This window comes from Triplophysa rosa, linkage group LG9, assembly GCF_024868665.1.
Source record: "Triplophysa rosa linkage group LG9, Trosa_1v2, whole genome shotgun sequence".
Taxonomy (NCBI): Eukaryota; Metazoa; Chordata; class Actinopteri; order Cypriniformes; family Nemacheilidae; genus Triplophysa; species Triplophysa rosa.
The window spans coordinates 14926609-14948878 of NC_079898.1; the positions used below are offsets into that span (position 1 = coordinate 14926609).

Consider the following 22270-nt stretch of genomic DNA (forward strand, 5'->3'; position numbering starts at 1 on the left):
ATTGACTCCTATAGTATTTTTTTCCCCAACTATTGCAGTAAACGGGGGATGATATCTGCTCGGTTACTGACATTCTTCCAAATATCTTCCTCTGTGTTTAGCAGAACAAATGCATTTATATAGGATTGGAACGATCTGAGGGTGAGTAAATGACAGAATTTTCACTTTTGGGTGAACTATCACATGAACACCTTGGTGGGGCTAACAGAACAATGTAGTAAGTGGGAGTCAGTATTTATACTTTTTGGGGAACTCTACTTAAATTGCGTGGGTATATCCGTATATTTAACTTGACCAGAATGTATTATAACATAAAAATGACACTTCATCTTTTGGGCTAATGACTAAATATAAGCACTGTTAAAGCAAACAAACAGACAAGACGCATATGAATGGAAAACCAAAGCCTAAATGTTGTATAAAGGATTTATTGGTCACTTGTGTACAGTAAAATAGTAGAATTTGATAGAAATTAGACGATTGTGGGCTCAGCCCTTTTCTCTTTGAGCCCTCCTGGAGCAATTAACCAGTTTGGTGAACCATCATCAGCCCACCTCAGCACAGCTTAACATTAAATTGGTCACATGGGTAAACACTGGATTAAAACAGAGCTCAGCGCACAGACACTAAAAAAACTATATGCAATGCATGTGTAACATGTAACATTTCATGTGGATTTAACATTGGGAAAGCTAAGATGTTCCCAAGATGGTGGGCAACTTCAACTTTGGTGAAAACTTGAAACTTTCCACTCTGAAGTTTGTGCCTTTGAAAATCTGTTGAAATGAGCATTAAAATGTTGGATTGCTGCAGTACTCCCATAACAGTAGGATTGATTGTGCTTAAACAACAACACAAGATATTTACAAAAACAGGCATTGTATTATTTCATCTTAAAAGTAAAAATCATTGCAAGACATAAAAAAGAGGCACCACAATGTCTCTCGAGTACATTGTTCATATGAATCCTATGTGCAGTTGTACACCTAAACTAGCAAAACGTGAATCCAGTCCTGTGTTTTACAATATCTTAAGATATTAACAACAGCAACACGGATCAATACAGAATTCAAAATAATAAAAACTCCAGTGCCTCACATGACATTTCGCTCTTCCTTTAAAACATCACCACACAATGGGTTTTTAAACAGATGATGAGGCTGGTGGTCAGTGAAAAAACCATTGTGACATTTTCTGAACAAACAGTACTTTTACTTTGAATCACACAATTCTAGTGCCTATTATACTTAGAAAAAGCTTTTCAATACTGCGTGTGGGAAATCATCTCGCATCTATTCAACAAATAAGAGTTAAAATACTCATCCATGTCACCCCTATAACTCCAAAATAACTAGGCATGTTTCAGATCAGTCTCCACATGTTGAAAAAAATCTAATTCATCCTTCAGGGGGATATTTTACTACTTCGTTCCGTAATAGACAACCAACAAGAGAATTATTCGGTCTACGGCAAAAGGTAATGATTGAGAATACAGTTAAAATATAAAGATTACAACTAAGAGAATTTGGCTGTTACGGTAGCAGTATTAAGATACAACACAATATATTTTATGCTGTGGCAAATTTGTAAGACCTCCTTTGTAAGTTTTAGTACGATTTGCTTTCGCACCAGTGAAGGGGTGGAGCTTCAGTATTGCTTTTTTCTAGTAATCGAACGTTTTTGTTCGTTTCACAATGAACAAATTCATTCGAAAAAGCCACCTTGTAAAATAGTTATGAATTCCTGTGAGATCAGGTTATAAGATACAGTACATGTTAAAGTATATTTCATGCAACGGTTAAACAAATGATCACTTCACACAATTTAATCATTTATGTCGATAAACATACTATTGTAATGTTTTCATAACCCATTGCGGTGTAAACTCAGAAACCAAAAGCTACGTAAGTGGTAAGACTTAAGGAATGTTCTGGTGCTTAAATTAAATTGTTAGTGTATTTATAGTGGAATGCTGTATTTGACACAAAGTCAAATGTACTTTAGAATGATATCAATATTGATAGACAGCATCAGTAGTGCAGTGCATACTCATTTTATTGGCAGTAGATTGACATTGACTATATTTTTACTTAAACTACAGAGATGGTGTCTCAGGAATACTAGATTTATGTCACGAGTTATCCAACCTATGGATTTTACAGGCAAGTAAATTTGTGGCAGGCATAATTACATTAAACCGATGGGAATTAAAAGGCATAAAAGTCAAATACCACAGAACAGCAGATCTAAATTAAAGGAGCATGTGTTTTATCCTAGAGGATGTCTTGTGAAGTGGGTTTGCAAAGACTTCACCAATCAAACAAACATAAATGATTATTGCAATGCTGATGACTGCCTCTTTCAGGAATGGATTTGTTAGTTGGTCTGTCGCATTTTCTATAGTGCACCACTTTACCAAAGAACTAACTGTTAATCACTCCAACACCTATTATTATTATTTATACAGTATAAACACCGTGGGCCCTGTTTATGTCTTTCATATGAAATTACATGACACAAATGACAAAAATGCCTGAACACTTCAAAAATCAGTAGTTTCTAACAGAAGAGATATTGTGCAGTGTAAAATGTCCTTGTGTGAAAACTACAAACCAGCACTTCTACTGTAAATCCAGTGGAATGTTGATCATTTACTTCATATATGTCACTTCATCTTAAATTACATATCAAAGTAAACAGAATATAAATAAAAGTACCACAGATTAACTCCAGCAGCAATGGCTCAAATATAGATCAATGGCCATGATGTCTTTAAAAAGGGAAAAACAAGTTAAGGTTTCGTTCAGAAGGCAGCTTATTTTAAGATAAAAACTCTTTCTCCAGCTCAAAGACAGAAAGCCGACCTGGAGTGCTCTGGATTCGACAGAGCGGAACTGTGCAGTCTCGTTTTTGACCCTCTGTGTCCACATCCAGCAAAGAGAATCCCGTTTTGACATCTGAGGGGAAAACAACATCCAAGGTTTGGGCACTCTTTCCCCCAGAGCAGTGCCCCAGAGAATAGCTCTTGTTGCGACTCTTGAGCAGACCCCAGGAATGAGGCTTGCTTCTTAAGGAAAGCGGTCGGGGTCTGGAAACAGATTCGCTGGGGGTTTGCTTCTCCTGAACAGGTTCTCGGTCAGGCTTCTTTCTTGAGGAAGTGATGGCGGATGAATCAGCTGGGCTGGTTTGGGAGTTACCGTTGCCATTAACTGAAGCAGAAAAAAACTCTTTATAGAGACAGCCAACATCTTGCCTTATTTCATCTAGTGACAGATACATTTATGCTATAATACAGGGGTCTGCAACGTTTTTCGGGGCAAGGACCCCTTAAATGAGAGACGCATAGAGCAGGTGCCCCCTTATACTAAATGTGTAAACAGAGCTATTTAAATAGAAATAACCCTATTGTCACAGCAATATTATGTTAAGACATTACATTAGCACTATTATGCACGTTATTGTTGCACATACATCATTTTCTGCGTATTATTGTTATTGTTAATATAGATTGTTTGATTATTTAAAGGGTCATTCCGTGACAACTCAACCATAGGTCCCCAGCTCAAATGTTTTATCCTTTTAACAGAAGCAAGACCAACATCAGTAGAGATGAAAGCCAAAATATGAAATGCCACCGATGAATAGTTATTAAGTAATCAATTAATTTGTAGGAGGTAAAAATGACAATTTTCACTCTAAATTTGGAGCCATATTAGAGGGTGTAAAAATGACATGAGAAATATGCCAGCATCATTGTTTTATTTCTACACAAAGATCAGTATATCTGTTAGTAAATCTGTTCATTTTAAGAATCCTTGATGCATTTTATGCCAATGGTGACAGCTCAAAAAAATATTAAAAATGAACAGATTTACTAACAAATATACTGATCTTTGTGTAACAATAAAATAATGATGCTGGCATATTTGTCATTTTTACCTCCCTCTACAAATTAATTGATTACTTAATAACTATTCCCCTGTGGCATTTCATATATTTTTTAACATCACTCCAGATGTTGGTCTTGCCTCTGTAAAAATAGAAAAAAAATCAAAAATTCGAGCCGGGGAACTATAAAAAATTTGGTCGATTTGACACGGAATGACCCTAAAGGGATTTGCAGCATAATATATTTTCATTTTACTGTGAGATGGACAGTTAAACATTTACTTATCCTGAACCTTAGTTTTTATTAAGGCTTCAATGACATGACTGACCCCGATAGTTCTGTCAGAGTTTACAATGCAGAAGCGGTGTGGTGTCATTAGCCAATCAAATTAGCGCTTTACAGCTTTAACAAATTTGAACAGAAGTTCAGAAATATATGAGAATGCACTTTATTTCATTTATCGTAAGGGAGACAGAGAATGCACTGATTCTAAACTTACAGTCATGAAAGAAAGACATAGATACTTATTTGATTTAGGCCCTAACATTTTTTATGATGCAGATGTACCGTTTCTTCTATCGCTTCTGCTGTCTGAAGGGATGTTTTTGTCCGCACGCAGGTTAAAATTGCAATATGCGGGAGCTTCAACAAATCCGCACACGTGCGCAGTTTAAAGAGAACATTGGTTGTAATATTTCTGTACCCATGCTTTACATTTTTTACAAAAAGTTGCCTGCGAGTAAACTGTAATTAGCAGACCCCCGGTTGAAGACCCATGCTATAATACAATAGAACTTCAATTCAACCCCCTTACTATAAAAAAACTTACTGGATTGACACACCGCAGGGCTAGACTTCTTTCTCCTAAGACGAGAGTTGGATCCAGAAGAATGATCTGTTGAAGGAAGGGCGTCACTTTTCACAGGGGTCGCCACACTTGAACTAGTGCTGGTATTCTGATTTGTATGCAAACTGCTGAGCGGAGACTCTTTCAAGGGGCTACACCCAGACCCCTCGAAATCTGACTGCAGGAGGCACTTGGTGGAGTTGCACTCAGAAATCGATGACATGGCGAGCAGGTTCACAGGCCCAGCTGCAACCTCGTCCTTCCGTGAGCGACCACCAGGGGGACTGGTGCTCCGGCGGAAGCGAGTGGCGCGCTGAAAAAGTCCTTCCCGTTTTTTCTTCTCCTCACGTGGTTCTTGTTCCTCGTTGACAGCGGCCTTACAGACCTCCCGCAGGTCAAAGCCAAAGGCAACAGATGCCAGGATGGAGGCACAGCCATAGAGAACGGAGTCTGTGCGCCGGTGTGTGGCAGCGCGCTTTAGGCTGTTGGTGGGGGTGTGCTGTGGTGTAGTGCTGGTTGAACTCGTAGATGTGGTTGGGTCTTCCTGACTCTCACCTTCACCTCCTCCACCTGGTCCCTGGCTGTCCCCCTGTTCATCTTTCCACAGAGGTAGATCAATGTACACCTGGTTGGGGAACTTGAATTGCTTTGGTTTGTTGTCAGATCCATCGCCAGAATACGCTTCATCTTTACTGGTTGCTGTAAAAAAAGGAAGGTTAACTAGATGTTAATATTTTCTGAGGAAAATGTTTGATGGTGCTTGTCTGTGCCGAAGCTCTCTGTTATGCTTTGACTAGGTGGTGAAAAGTTTTGATAGTTTTGTCGATTTTCTCTACTAATATGGCCGTTCTGTGCAAATCAGTCCAGAAACAACAACAAGACATTTAGACATTTCTATATGCTGCTCTTTGTAAACTTTCCCATTGCTACATACATAAGATTTTGTTAAAGTTTCAGGATTTCACAACCAGCGTTAGACAGATGGTGCATTGAAGTTTAATACGCAGCCTGTTTAAATACTTTAAAACTGAATGCATTTTGCACAGCTTGTTCTCTGTTAAATGATAAAGCAAGATAAAGCACAAAAGGATGAAACATCATTACAAGGAAGACCAACCATCCATCACATACCCTGCTCAGCAAATAAGGCGGCCAATGGAACGGATTTCTGGCTCTTCATGAGACTAGTAGACCACGGACTGCTTCCATCAGAGAGAGGTCGAACTCTGCAGAAAAATATGACCCTTATCCCTCAATTTTACAAATTAAAAATTTTTTTAACCTAAAAATAACCCAAATCTTGCTTATACTGCAAAAATTGTTTTATTCCTTTTTGTATAAGATGTTCAGGAAACTATTTTCTCCAACCTTTCAGCACAATTTCCCCTTTCTTTCGTCTGTACAGAGCTTGGTCCCCATGTGCGGCCCTTCTTCTTAATTCCTTTTTTAACATCCTCAAACTCCTCGGGTTTGTAATTGGTGCTCCGGCCCCATGTTCTGTTGCTCTCATCCAGGGTCACTAAAGATAATGAAACGGAATTTAAAACAACAGCCATAGTGGGTTATAGCTGTTAAATCAGAGAGTGAGTTTCAATCTGTTAGTCCATCACAACACAGTAGCAGCAAAAGCTTTTTCCAAGAACTGGAAAATTAAATCAGACTCCACCACCCGGAATAAACAGCCAGAATTTTCACTGGTAAAATGTTTGGAAATTACAATCACTTTCTGAAGGCATTATTATCATAGATATTTCACACGTTACATGAGGAAGATACTTAAAGGAACAGTTCACTCAAAAATGAAGATTCTGTCATCATTTACTCACCGTCAAGTTGTTCCAAACCTGTATAAAATTTGTTCTGATGAACACAAAGGAAGATATTTGGAACAATGTTAGCAATTTTCCTTTCCGAGGCGAAAATTGAAATGGTAGTCAAAAGTGCCCCAGAACTGTTTGCTTTCCTAAATTCTTCAAAATATCTCATTTTGTGTTCAATAGAACAAAAACATTATACATTCATTTTCCCTATGATAGTTGATGTCCCAGAACTAAAAATTGCTAACATTTTTTCCAAATATATTTCTTTGTTTTCAATAGAACAAAGAAATTTATACAGGTTTGGAACAACTTGAGGGCGAGTAAATGACAGAATGTTCATTTTGGGGTAAACTGTCCCTTAATAGCAAGTTATCTGAAGCAACCAGTCAGATTTAGTTGATTATTTGCTTGTTAAGTGGTGACATGAGGAATACCGTTTTCGGGTCCAAGCATCTGTTCACTTCAAGCGGGGCTACAGCTTAAACGGCTGTTTATGAGCACTGTTTAATCATATTGCATATTTACGCAAAACATGTATTTACTCGACGTTTAAACTACAGTCACCAGGCTCACGGAATCTCTGACATCAATATTTGAATAAATGATCAAAAATAAATCGCTGACTGGCCATGTGGGATTTCGTTATGAAGATTTTCCGATTTTTCCAGCTCGCAATGAGCGTTTATTAGCATTTTTTTGTTTGCCTATAGCATCTTATTTAGCGTTTGGACCCGGAAACAGTATATGACCTTCCATATATGGTGGTCAGGCTTAAAAAGCCCATACAAAGCTTGGCAGCACCTGCTAAATGTTCTTTCTTCCCAAGGGCAGTCAAAGCAAAATCATTCCATTACCAGACTGTATAAGCATATTAGCAAGGTGTTATGACAAAACAAATTCCCCAAAACAAAAATCACATTTTTAAAGCCAAAGCCACAGCACTGAGGAACCACGCCGAAAGTCCCACAGGACCACCGTGCCCTTGCCTTTCTTCCTAAACCCGCTAGGAGGTTTACACTCGCTTGTGATATCCACATCCTGGTGATACACAAACATACAGTCCCTTCGGCCAGTGTCACCTGGGTGGCTCACTGATGGGAAAAAAATATGTTATAAATGTGTGACACGGGATGTGTGACACGGGATTCACCAAACATTGGCAACGACCTGGGTGCCATGTTTGCTGAATCCCACAGGGCCTGGAAAACTGCTCATAAATGGATCGATTACACGGTGCGAGTTTCTTTTTTCAGGGTTTATTACCACTTTGAAACTGGCAAACCTTTGGACAAGATATTTTGGGCCAATACTGCTATTTGATAAATAACAAACTTCTCAGTCAAATTTTTTATTCATTTGAATTCTAAAACAGGGTATTCTCCATATTTACAAATGTGGAAGTGAATATCTGAAGAATGGCACTTGCTTTTAAAATAAAACTCAATCAACAGAATACAACTTTGAACCAAACCGTAACCAAATTACTTAACAGCAACATCCTCAAAAAAACAAACAAAAAAACATTCAGTCAAAAGTAAGATGATGCAAACACAGATGCTGTATACATGTGTTAGAGAGGGGGCACTTACGCTGGATGGCTCGGAGGCGGGGTATCAACGTAGGGCTGCTGGGGGGACTTGAGTTGGTGCTGTTGAGGCTTCTCCTCTTATCCATAGTGGGAGAAGCCTGAACTGTGATCTTATGCTGAAAATCTGTTGCACAAAATAAGATAAATAGAATGTTCCATAGACATAACTTATGAGTACTAGGGTTGGCGATGTCTATCTAATTGGCATCGGACGATGGCTACAGTGAAACATCGTGATGGACGAAAGTGAAACATTTGTTGGAATCACGGTGCCGGCTCACCATATTGATGTCTGTCAACCATCGGCGATCGACGATGGCATCATTTATCTGCCCAACCCTAATGAGTACATATACCGATATGCGGACTCGTGCAGTTCTAACCTGAAGGTAAGCTGATGCGGTTGCCGTCTTTGAGTTTGAGACGGCTGCGCTTAAACTTGCCCTTCCGTTTCTTGACGTTGGGCTTATCCTTGTTGAGCTGGAGAATGAGGATGTTGAGTTCTCGCTCGAGCACGTTGATTTCTCGCTCGGCCAGCTGCTGTTCCCTCCTCTTCAGGAGCTCCTCGTGAGACTTCTGCTGGAGGGCGGCTCGCGTCAGCTCCTCCTCACGGGAACGGAGCTCCTGGTGGTGTGATGGACATTAGAGATCAGATACATTTGATGAATTCATTTATACAATATGTATTAAAATAGTGCTAAATAAAGTTTCTTTGGAATCAATGAGACCACAATTGGATTGTTGTCATGCGAGTGAATAAAAATCTCTCTATGTCCGTGAGCTAAAACAACATCAGTGGTATGAATTGCAGTCTCACTTCCTCTGGCCTTGAAGGACAAAGCTCAAATTCCTCTCCTCTTTAAATGGTTGTTTTCAGAACATCCTTTTGTTCTGAGTTTTAGCCTTAAGCGCCACAAACATCCCAATAACGTGAAACCACGAGTGAGTTGTTCACACAATAGCAGCACCATTCAGCTGAAGCAGGTGATTTTAGGCAAAAACTACATTTATCTGCTCTGCTAACCCACATGTATAAAACTCCTAGACAGAATTGTTAAGCATTAATCGAAACAGTTTTCCGTCCTCATGGACTAAAGCCGTTTGGTCTAATCTCTTGTCAATAACTTCTGTAAGAGGCTTTGGGGCACTATGCCAAGAAACACACTTGGGAAGATGATTTGGATTACAATGACAATTAATAAAAGAAGAAATTGTTTTACAAATGAGTAATTGTACTGCATAAAAAAAGATGTTTAAGTAAAAGCAGTGGGACAACTCACTGATAAAAGATTATGATTTTTTTTAAGCCATAGTTTCAAGATTGGATGTATAAGATTGGAGTTTTAGCTGACTTGCAGGAAAATGCATTCTTGGTAAAGCAATGACAAATCCTTTTCAACATAACAAGCAGTTAAGACCAGAAGCCGCTTATCATATTAACTTTATTGAACACTTGTGGACATTTCATTGCTAGTAAGTTGCTTGTAAAGAGGATCTGTACAAACAAATAAAGCAACCGAGTTTAAAACTGGACCATATCTGATAACAGGGGGTACAAACATTCATATTCACACTCAGACTTTCATCACTGCCTCATAACAAAACATGCTCTATTTCAGGGCTAGTCAACTGCCTTAACATTGAGGCGGATTAACAAGTGGAGAGACTTTAAGAACGGTGTGCACGTCCTCCTGAGACGCCACATCTTTAAAAGCCCAAAACGCTGCTACATTCAAAACGAAAGTAATTCCCGCGGCTCATAATGTTTTACGTCTTATAAAGTGATTTGATCGGTCAGTCCAAGAAACTTGTTATTTACAACGTTATAATCAGCAATGCATTGCACAGCCACAGGCAATCGGTTTGCGAACGCGATAGGTCGTGTTCTAAAACGCATTTTGTGCCATTGGAAGTAGGCTAACTGTAGGAAGGGTACACCACGTGAACGGTTGTCTCAGATAAGGGGAAACGGTGTTGTTTTTATTACTGCATTCATTATGTATAATGGCTATATTTACGAAAAACAGCTGTTCATCTCCCCCCAGAACTCGCACTATACAAATGATCTGCCCTGTAAGTGCGTGGGGCACATGAATGCGATTGGAATTCACCCGAAGATGTGATAATAGCGTTCAGTTTCTTGCACAGATCAATTGACTCGCTTTATAAGACGCTAATTTAACGTCACAAGGGGCAGGGATTACTTTTGTGCTGAATGTATTTGCGTTTTTTACTTTTATTGATTTAAATTTAATTAATTCAACCAAATAACTTCAGAAATATCTTCTTGAAAAAACAATGCCACCCACATCTCGATGTACTGGAGCACTGTGGGTGAGTAAATTAGTAGCAATTTTTGGGTAAAGTAACGCATTAAGGAATATAAAATACAATTAAAAAGACAATATCCCTTTTAATTTAATATCATGAAAAGGCACAAATACTGGATGCAATATTTGTGTGCATGTTTTAATCATGGCCTATAAGTAACAGCAACAAAAACAGTATAAAAGGAACAAAACGCAATAAATAACAGAAGAAATGAGAATATGGTAAAAAACTGGCCCGCATCCTATTTATACTTTTGGAATCTGGCCCTCAAAGAAAAGTAGTTGAAGACCCCTGCTCTATTTGGAACAAAAATTGGGAAAATGTGGAGAATTTAAACTAATTCAATGTGAAACCATCAATAACAGGGGATCAGACACCAAACTTTTTATTAACGGAAAATCCTAGCCAACACGAAATGAAAGCCACTGACCTTTTCCTTAGTGCGTAGCTCATCAAACATCTCCTGGATCTCTACTCTCCAGTCCTCCTGCATTGAGTGGAAAGAGTCCTGTGGCATGGTGGCCATCACAGCTTCCTCTATGGCAGTCAGCTGCTCCAAGATGGCAGAAAAAGATGGACGGATATGGGGGTCCTGCTCCCAGCATTCTACGGAAACAAATCGGAGCAATGTTGGAACTGCTACAGGTGACTATTAATTCATGCAAGTGTATTTTTTATTGCTGTACTTGATTCAAGAGTATAATTATGAGCCGTAATTAAACTTGCCACGAATAATAATGTACATTACAAAGTGAGACAAAACAAATAAACCTACCCTCCATGAGCTTGGCAAAGGGTTCGGGACAGGTAGATGGAATGGGAAGGGTTAATTTGTTGACAGCCACACCATAAGCAACAGCCAGACCATCAATGCCACGGTAAGGAACCTCTCCAGTCAATAATTCCCAAAGCAGGACACCATAACTTGATAAAGAAAAACAGATAAGGGATATATTAAAATTCCTAAAAGTGCGACATTGGAATCGTATAGGAACTTTGTCTCTTTACATGTTCCCATTATGAAAGCATGTGCACACAGCGGTTTTTCCTCAAAGGTAAGTTGTTGATTCATGACAAAGCAGATTTTTATTATTTTCCCGCTTGTGTAAGTAATTTTCACTTCTGTTAGTGGTTAGTAAACATGGTTAGTAAAAAAAGGGAACTGTCAAGAATCATGCCATGGTGAAACTAGTTTTATGGTGGCATGCATGAAGAAAAATTTTGTAGTCCTTGTTTGTGTGAACATAAAACAAAAATACACATTAAATATACTGCTATCTAAATGTATTCATGATATTTTAAATTGCAAATCATTAATCATAATAAACTGAATAACTGAACACATGCACAAGCCAATGAAGTTGAACTCGCAAAGCATTTTGGGATTCCATTTAAAGAATACATTAAGTTCTGCATTTTTGGCAAAATTTGGAAGAAATGAGGCATCTCATGAGGCAACATAATTATAGACATAATTACAGTGTACTTGATGCCTTAAAATGCCACCTACAGAGGGCAGGTCACTAGATTTCAGTACATGGTGTCTAACCCCAAATAACCAACTTGTTTCAACAGCAAAGGCTTTGCGTGGCAAACATTGCAATTAACTTAAAAAATAACACATTACCTCCAGACATCACTGCCTTTGGAAAACAGGGAGGATTTGATGACCTCAGGAGCCATCCAGGAATAAGTGCCAGCTGCACTCATCTTGGTTGTTTTGTGCCACTCCCGAGCCAGGCCGAAGTCAGTAATCTTCAGGGTCTTCCGACCGATGTCATCATTTTCAATTTTTTCAAGTAATAAAACTGAGGAGAAACAAACGAAACATTCAACATTTTTTTTACCTGTCGCAAATGAAATACGACTGAAACTTAAAATCACAAAGCAAAATCTAAAGTTACCTCATGCTGAATTAAAAGAGAACTATAGGGGCGACCGGTCTGTTCTGATGAGCCATTTTAAGGTATGATGGGAATGTTCTCTATGCTTAAGATCGAGCCTTTGAGCATTTTTGTCAATGAATAACAACAATACAGGAATGTAGAGGCCTATTATATTTCCACTCTTTTATCATGAAGTGGAATCTTCAAGGACACGGGTCTACATGAAGAACTCAAGAGTGATATACAATTCACTCTGGTTAACAATACGGTCTCGTACCAAATGACAAATAACGAGAGAATATAGGCCAACGTGCTTTGAAGTTAGAAACATCCCGAGGTCAGGAGTCATAGTATTTCCCACCAGTTCTGTCCATGACATATCCATCAGCAGACCTTAACCTATCATTATCACTATGTCATTATAAGGGAGGCCCTCAGCAGTTAAGCTTTAATCTGACTTTAACTGTACTGACCTTTAACATTACCACCTGAATGGCCAGTTTAATCATGAAACAATGTTCCCAGGATTGCTGTGTACAATAATTTTAAGTCTACACTAGAGGCGACTGACCTTGACTACACTCCCAGCTTGTGTATCAGTTACAAGACATTTACTGTAACATTTTCACACGTTCAGTAGTAGAATGACCTTGATAAAAGTGGCACATTCTGAATATTGGGGGTTTGTTTCTTTAGAACTGTCTATTTTTTTCAAAATGTTTTAAACATGAATAAAAAGAGCTATTGATATCCAGGTCTTACCCTAAACAACAGACAAAAGGTGCAGGGTGCCAAACAAAAATATTTCAGACCACAAAACTTTTATTTTAGGTCTAACGTGAAAATTAGGATTCTGTTTAAAACAGGTTTCACCTTTTTGATACTCTCAGGCTAACCCCAGTTGCTGGTTTCTATGCACTGTTAGGTTTACCCTCTAACAGTATGTTTACACAATGAAAACGTTTTTCGTTTCGTTTTTGAAAAGATTCACGTACACATGAATTGCATTTACACGGATCCTGAAAAACGAATAAAAACTCTGCATTATCTATCTTATTCGTTTCTTATTTATTTAATAAACGTTTTTCGTTTCGTATTCCCTTCTTATTAGTTTCTTATTTATTTATGTGTGCTGTGATTACTCGTTTTGTTAAAATAGGCAACTTATCTAACGTTAATGTTTTGATTTTCGTTTCTTATTTATTTTTTGCTTGATGTGTGCTGTGATTATTCGTTTTGTAAGGTCTGTGTTTAATATAAGCAAATGTCAATTTACTTTTTTTATAGTTTTGTGTGTTTTTATTAAGAAAGATATTGAACCCACCATTAATTCAAGCAATTGCCATTCCCGAATTGCCGTTATTTTAAAACAGAGTAAAATATGTCATACGCAGGGCCGCATCTTCGACCACCCCACAGCAAACCCCTCACCCTCAGTGTCACCGGTACAACCGGTGTTTTTACAATTTCATCATTGCAACATCTATACTATGCATGCAGTGAATTCATCGTTTTCAGAAAGCTCCATCTTAAAGTTTACACTGAGACGATAACGGCGCAGTTTTCAAAAGTTTGTGTTTTCAGTCACCCAAAAGGCCATTGTTTTGTAAACTAACGGCCAAAACTAGGGATGCACAATAAATTATCGGCCAATAAGGTATAATAACGATAATAAAGTTTAGGCCAATAAATTATGAATCATTTTCTCTGGTTAAACCACTTCGGCTTCATTAGGCTGAAACTAAAGAATATAACAAGAACAGCTCAAAACCAGCGGACAGAAAATGACACGCAAGCTCTGTGTGATGCTTGACTGCGCATGACTGGCTTTGTTTCGTTATTGTCGGAGATCACGCACATTGACTCATGCGTGTTTTAAAGCCGAACTTTAAACGCAACAAACTCTTCATATGTGATTGATCAGCGGAATGATCTGTCAGTAAGTAACTGATGATGTAGCTCACATGGACTGTCATCCGGCAGGTGCTGATATCACTGAAGCTCATTTTAAGCCTGTTTATATGAATAGACTCTGTGACGAGGGAGGCGTGACGAGAGCCGTGGGAGGAGGAAGCGAGGCCGGGACGCGATTGATAATGAGTGTCAGCTGGGTGTCACACGGGCCTCGTATCTCTCACGGAGGAGATCGGAAGCATAAAAGGACGAACGGCAGGAGAATACGGTGAGAGAGGACCGGACCGGACATTTAAGTTTTGTTTATGTTCGTGTGGCCGGCAGTCGTCCGTGAGGTTTTGCTGCTGGTTTATTGTTCATTTATTTTGATTAAAAATGTTTGAATGTTCGCCGGTTCACGCCTCCTTCCTTCCGTTTTATTGAGCTTATTTATTTATTTATAATTTATTTATTACAGACTCATTGCCCCTCTGTGTTGTGCGTGTTGTTTTCATTAAAATGATTGTGCACCATATATAAACTTCTTGTATTAGCAAGAGCTGCTGAGTTCAACTATAACTTGGATACTGTTATGCATATAATAATTACAGAATAATTCCAAAACGACAATGTTTAGATGATTGGTAAAAAAGTTATATTTGAATGCGTTTCAATGACCAAGGAAAAATAATATATTTTGTATTCTTTAAAAACAATTGTTTATTGTTTTCGGTATCTGTTTCGGCCCACAATTTTCATTTCGGTGCATCACTAGAAATAACCACCTTACATTGTTGGCATGTACAAAATGTATATCTTCAAGAAATAATAACTGCCAACAACCAACACAAAGATAACCAAAACCATAAACACAAAACAGATTTTGGACTATTTCTGTAAACCCTGCAAAACCAAATTAGCTTTGCTTTTGCTTTGCTTTTCACATAATAATTAGATAATAATAATAATTCTCAATACTATTTTGCGCTGCTTTACCACCACTTGGTCTTGGCTCAGATTTCTATGCTGGCCATTTTATGGGGCAGAAAATCACCTTTAGATAATGAGACAATAACCGTTGCCTGTACTGTGTTCAACACAGTCCTTCTAACCCCCCAACAAGGCTATTGTTCCCTACTCTGTCACTCGTGTGTGTATTCTGGAGAGCACACATGCTTGAGATTCCTTAACGTTTCATTTCAAGCGCACGAAATTGCAAAATTAAATAGAGTTCTGAAGTGTGGTGCACGGCCAAGTTTCACTGGGAGCGCTGGCTACAGTTCTGCAATATTCTATACCCCCAATCAGGGGAAGCTCCCTGTCTTGGAAAGAAAGTAACAGCCATTGAGGAGATTAAAAATAATGAAAATAAGCCTTTCAGCCCAGGAGTCGGGACATTCTCGGGCTGGCAGTCACCTAGCAACCAGTGCTTGACCATTCCATTGTGCAAACTTATGTTAAGCTTTTGCCCCCTCGTTAGACATTCCATTGAGTGAGGTATTAAAAGATTAGGGCACAAAAACATCATTTCACTCACTATTTGCTACATCTTAAAGATAACCACTGATCAGACAGCAAGGAGTGGGTACAAAGCAAATCAAGTTTGATTTCATGCCCAATGAAAACCTTTTTTAAAAGAGCAGTATTTGACTTTTCTGTTTGTGCCTCCCTAAAAATGTACTCTCCACCTTTAACCTGCTAAACAATGAGCCACAACTTGAATGGGCACGGAGTCCCCCTCATGAACACAGGAGAAAAGGTCTGGCTCATGATGGGTGGTGTCCCGAGTGCAGCCCTGAGCAAACACACGTTAGTTTTTCAATTAAGGTCAGCAAGCTTTCAGTGTTGTTTGTCACAGTCATGTGGAGAGATGAACAAACTGAGTTAACAGTAGATCTGCCATGCTGCACGGGGGCTGGGTGCCACATCTACTTCTACTGTGGACAGAGGAATGCTGTCTTTTTTCTACTTTAATATCCCAGTCATAAAATCAGCAGAGTATAAAGATAATCATTCTGTAGTGGTAATAATTCAAATGTGATTGCAGAAAGACATTCAACATATTCATCCAACATGTTAAATATGAAAACGTGTATGTAGGGATGTAATAATATCAACATCTCACTGGACGATAATAACTCAGTATAAAGTCCACGGTACGATGTTTATTGCAATATTTAATGATGACTTGGAAACGTGATATAAGCATCCTCTTTTCTTTATCCTCGAATAATAACTGTTGCTTAGAGGTATGAGTTATGTAAGGGATAATGTACAGGCAGCCGGTTGTTATCACAGAAATAAGCCCCGACAGTGTGATCAGGAGCCGACGCGAAGCGGAGCGATAACAGCCTGCTGCTTGTACATTATCCCGCTTATTACACGGCTACTTGCCACATGAGAAAAAACTGGACATAAAATGTGAATTTGAAATATTTTATTATACTGGCCGTTTAGTTTGGGTTTTAAAGTAAGAAACTACGTTCAAACGTCACAAACAGGCAAATTGGTTTAATCATTTGTAAATATAATGTCATATATGTTGTTAAAAGACATATTTATAATTCATTTTTGTGTATTATACCATGGTCTTTTTGAATACTCGATTCTGATTGGCTGGAAGGTGTGCATTAAAACCCTTTAACGCACAGGTAGCTCCAGTAAGTTTGATTACATTTGAAATTTAACTGACAAAATCACTGTCATTTTCACTGTACACATCAATAAAAGATTTAACTTGGCAAATGACCATGGTATAAGCGGGATAATCCACAGCTAGTCGTGCGTTAAAGGATTTTAACGCATGGCTATCTGTGCGTCGGGTGGTTCTTGGCCTCCACGTTGTGCATTAAAACCCTTTAACGCACGGCTAGCTGTGGATGATCCCTTACATATTAAACTGCCCCTCTCAAAATTATTTGTAGCATCCGAGTTACAGGGTGTTATTAGTTTTGAGCGGTTGTTATTTGAAAATAAAAATAACAACCCTTGGAATGTCGCGACTGGCTAATCAGAATCAAACATTCAAATGAGCCATGTAATAAAGTATGAGATGGGTCAAATGACCCCAAAATCCCTTTTGTAAAATAAAATAACTGCACCAGATGGACCTTGCCAAAGGTAACATCTATTATTTTTTCTAACGTTCTCTGTTAGGCCCGGAAGACCTATCATTTCATACAGTCATGTGACTACTGGGGATTTAACAGTTCACCGTGAGCTGGTTGAAAATCGATTATAATATGTGACGATTCAAGCCGGTTGAGATGTTATTTGAATCGCAATGCATGTTTTGAACAGCAGGGGCCGCTGTGTTTACTGCAAACTTGGAAAACTTTGAAATGCTGATATTTCTTAAATGTAAAAGATCCAAGAAAAGCACAGACAAACTCTTAGTTTGTTTATATTAAAGAGACTTTTGTATTATTCATTTTTTACTTGATTTGGCATTTATTTTAAAATTGCAGTTTAGTTTTGTTATTTTACAAAGAAATGGCAGCACTGGAGAAATGTTAAAAGGACAGTTTCTAATTTGTCTCAACTCATTTAGTAAAAATAAATTGAATTGAATAAATCTTATTGTGAGATCAGTATCGTGAATCGCATCGCGAGCTGAGTGAATCGTTACATCCCTAGTGACCATGATAATATTGAGACAATTTTGCAATTGCGATAACGCGATAATCAATAATATTGTTACATCCTTACTCATCTTTATAAAGACTTTTTCATTTTGACATTTTTCAGATTAAAAGTATTGCGTATGTAGTAATCTATGAGTATTCTTTGGAAAGGTTTAAGTATTCTGTTATAAAGTTACTTTTCACTTTAATTCAATGACACATCAGAAAGACTTCTTTTGAGTATTGGGTTAACCAATGTGTGGCATACCGGAGGCAAGTAAGGGGTCTTTCCCAACTCCATCTATGACTTAGAAACATGATAGTACAACATCACAGTCATGCGGCATCCCCTAGAGCTATGGCACTGTCTTAGAGAATACAGTTTACAGTATGAAAGACACGGTAAAGTTTGGGTCTAAAAGTTTGGGTGGCATATGAAGGGCCTAAAAAAATTATTGGACCCCATTGACTACCATAGTAGGAAACATTACTTTATAATTTTTTGTTCTGTTGAAAACAAAAGATATTTTGAAGAATGTAGGACAGCAAACAGTTCTGGGGCACTTTTAACTACCATTGTCATTTTTCTTACTATGGTCAATGGGGTCCAAGAACTGTTTGGTTACAAGTATTTGTCCAAATATCTTTCTCTGTGTTCAACCAAACCAAAAAATGTATACAGGTTTGGAACGACTACAGAGTAATTCATGACAATTTTCATTTTTGGGTGAACTATCCCTTTAAGACCTAGACTAAAATAAAGCTAAGAGCGGTCTAAAATGAAAACGGCATGCACTGCCAAATCTTAAAATACATCAGTGCCATTGTTTTGTCTCAAAATGCACATAAGTAATGTTTTTTTGTAATGCATGTATGGAAAAAGTACTTAAATTTAAGGAAGGCCTAATAATCCAATTCCCGTCTGAGAAACCGGCCTCAAAAATACATATAAGACACAAAATAATATACATTTTTTTCATACTAAAAATTGTATAAGTCTGATACCCAAGATGAGTTTAGTGTATACATAAAAGACACATAAACAAAGTAGACCAGTAGATCTTCTGCAGATCTAGTTTTAAACTGAGGTATAGTGAGAAGTAGTTTCTCAAGTAGGGTGTCAGCTGTTCAAACTTTAACCTCTTAACTTCACAACCTGTTAAGAGTCACACTCATTGAGAAACCTAACAGTCATCATTCCTAAAGTTCCTCTGAAAGGCTAGAGTCAGAGATTTTCACTTGTTTTCTACATAACTCTTGACTAAGAAACTCTACTGAAGCACATGACTGTTGAAGTGCAGGTGCTGTTACAAAGTGGCCTACTCTTTTGTCAGGGATAATTGGGGTTTGGAGAAGAATGCTACCCTAAATCTCTTAGCTCAGAAAACACCACTTTCTTATTGTAGTGGTTTAGCATTTTGGCCCAATCATGTATAAATACAAGAATGAGTGTAAGGGTATAACAGCATTTTATGCTTTTGTGTTGCACAAATTGCTTCTATTGTTTTCCCCTACTTTGTAAGTTGTTTTGGATAAAAGCGTCTGCTAAATGACTAAATGTAAATGTTATGTGGTGGTTAGTTAAAACCACTATTATTTATAGACGATTTCATCAGATACACACGCCTTCCCCCCTTTCGGTCTGTGTTTGGTTAAAAAAATGTATATTCAATTTATATTGATATATGTTTTTGTATATACATTGTAAATAAAACTACTCAACAGATTCTTTGCAGAGGTCTACCAGAAGTTAAGTTTGGGCCACATAACATTCGTTTATGTTGTCGTTGCTGCTGAATCAGTCTATAGAGAATGGGTATATTTGTAGGTATTATAAAGTCAAAGCCTCACAGCCTAAGTTGTATTCTGGGATGGGGAATGCTGCCGCTGCCAGTAGAACCTGGAGGGATCCAGTGTCTTTAACATCAACTACAAAGGCTCCATTCAATCTCTGAGCATCCATCAATTTTATAGCTTTTATTCTAAGGTTATTTTTCACTAGCTAGTGGCTTCCTTTGAGAATCATATTGCTTTTAGCTAGAAGATTAATACTAAACTCAAGTTCCAGTTTCTATACCCATCTAACACATTTGGAAACACAAAACTAAACGTAATACTAAAATCATGCTTGAAAGCATTCATTACTCAAATCAAAAGCTGTACACGATCTGACGCAGTTTTTTCCGAGATGACCTAAAATAACACATGGTTTCACGGTGTTCCCAAACACATGCTTATAAGGGAAAGATTGGTGCACGGATGATAAGGTTGTGAATTAATGATTGACCTGTTAATTGCGAAAGGAAATACCTCTGTGTGACTTCTACAGCAGAACAAATACCTGCAATTCTTGGTATAGATAAGGAGCCTATTAATGACTGAAGAATGCGTGACATGTCTTACTGTTGCTGGACTTCAGATCGCGATGAATGATGGGAACTACAGCCTCCTCGTGCAGATAGTGCATGCCTCGGGCGATCTGAACGGCCCAGTTCACAAGGATGTGGGGAGGGATCCTTCTGCCGGTCAAGGCTCGGTTCAGAGTCCCTCCTCGGGCGTATTCCATTACCAAGCACAGGTTCGGCTCCTCCAAACACACCCCTTCCAGTTTCATGATATTAAGATGTTGCAACATGGAGAAAAGTTTGGCTTCTTGCTTAACACTGTCTGCAGTAGCTTTAATGTCTTCATCGGGGTCCTGTCGAGCTGCCTTCACTGCAACCTCCTGGCTTTTCCAAGTCCCCCGGTAAACTTTGCCAAAGCCGCCAACGCCTATTATTTCTTCTATAACGAGCTCAGAAAAAGGTATCAGAACCGGGGTCAACGGGTCAGTCTCCTGAGCCCCTACCGCGCCACCCGCGGGAAGCCTGTAAATGGCTGGTTGGTAAGTAACATAATTACATGGGAAGATGCCCACGCGATGGTTAATTTTTCCAGTCCACCACCCTTCGTCTCCCGAGATGGCAGCGTCCTTAGACAGGACCTCCACCACGTCTCCTCTCCGCAGGCTGAGCTCGTCCTCCCCGCTGGCCTCATAGTCAAACACGGCGGTCCAAAGCGAGCGGGAACACACGGGAGCCGAATGAGCCCAAGCTCCAGAGTTAGTGGACTCCGTCCAGACATGGTCTTCGAGGCTCAGTCGCCCCTCACCGTTTGGGAAAACGGCCTGGGGAACATCCATGTCTCGGTGCCTGCAGGCTCACCATAGGGTGCCTTGACCAGAGTGAAAACACAGGCAGTAGTTGTATTCCTCTCGGATGCGCACACACCAAACAGTTTCTGATTGGAGTTCCTCACAAATTCCACTTTATATCAAATAAACGCTTCATTAACGGAGAGTGGCTCATGTTAAATCCGGCTTAAGGCAGGTTATGAGACGCATTGGTTTGTTTCCACGTAACGTTAAGCCAGTTAACCAATCTGGAAGTGCGAGGTGTGTGTGAAGCTCGGACATCAGCATTAGCCACAGTATTTTACAAACATGCGAATTATCCCGTTGACTTCTGATGGTAAACTACATTATAAGCCAATTGATTCAGGCTCAAAAACAAGTCTAAGTTTTCTTTGTTTCAAGACAGAAACTATACTACGAAAGAAAAACAAGTTAAGTAACGTTACCCCACCGGGCAACAGGTGCAAAGTACCTGCTCATCCCATGCGAACGAATCAAGCTAAATGTCCAACAACTATTTCACTACTTAAGAAACGTTTAAGGTACTTTAAAGTTAAATCATTACGTATCTCTGTTGTATAAAAAACACCGTTTGTCTGAGTTTAACACTACAGGCTAAAGAGCCGTGCTAGCGCGTTAGCTCGTCCGACTCCACTCTCTCCGAAGTTCACAAAATATCAGCGCAGCGGCTCCCAAAAGTCTGTCGTCCCCAAGGACACGTCGCTCGAGCACGGCGGAAAGCGCTTCCCGGTCATGCCCATAAGTCAACCGCCATCATTTCAAAAGTTTTCACGAAATGTGCACTTTCCTCGCGAGTTTATCCAGTGACATCTTTACAGCAGCAAAACTTTGTTCGGTGATCCTCCGCCATCGCTTCTCCGCTCCTCCAACTCGACTGACCCTAGAGGAGAGAAGGAAAAGTGGAAATGGATTGGTTACCGGAGTTCACGTGACGAATATGCGTGCGTGCAAAACAAAAGTGGGAACTTTCTGCTGTGTTGTGATACTTGACAAGATTAATATTGTTTAGCTTGTCTTGAAAAGTCACGTGTGTTGATTATAGTCTGGCATATGCTTTGACTAAATTGTTACGAGGCAAATACAAAGGTCATTTCTCATTTTAAACAAGGTTCTGTGTTGACAAAATGTTACTCTTGCTTATACACCTGCCACTTAAAATGTGTCAGTGAGTTTTAAGCACCCACGTAGTAATTATTTGCC

At 38.9% G+C, this 22270-nt stretch overlaps 1 protein-coding gene across 2 annotated transcripts; it reads right to left on the reverse strand.

Annotated features, from left to right (window-relative positions):
- Positions 1–40: 40 nt before the first annotated feature.
- Positions 41–21949, reverse strand: map3k21 (mitogen-activated protein kinase kinase kinase 21). Of its 2 annotated transcripts, XM_057342016.1 has the most exons (11): positions 20281–21949; positions 12103–12283; positions 11251–11399; positions 10906–11081; positions 8528–8768; positions 8146–8268; positions 7543–7647; positions 6105–6255; positions 5868–5962; positions 4719–5435; positions 41–3209 (listed from the first exon to the last, which is right to left on the reverse strand). In XM_057342016.1, exons 1-11 carry the CDS (start codon positions 21056–21058, stop codon positions 2821–2823), a joined length of 3105 nt encoding a protein of 1034 aa, XP_057197999.1. In that variant the 5' UTR covers positions 21059–21949; the 3' UTR covers positions 41–2820. The 2 variants fall into 2 exon arrangements, with proteins under 2 accessions (XP_057197999.1, XP_057198000.1); XM_057342017.1 differs by lacking the exon at positions 7543–7647 and having other exon boundaries at positions 42–3209.
- Between the last annotated feature and the right edge of the window lie 321 nt (positions 21950–22270).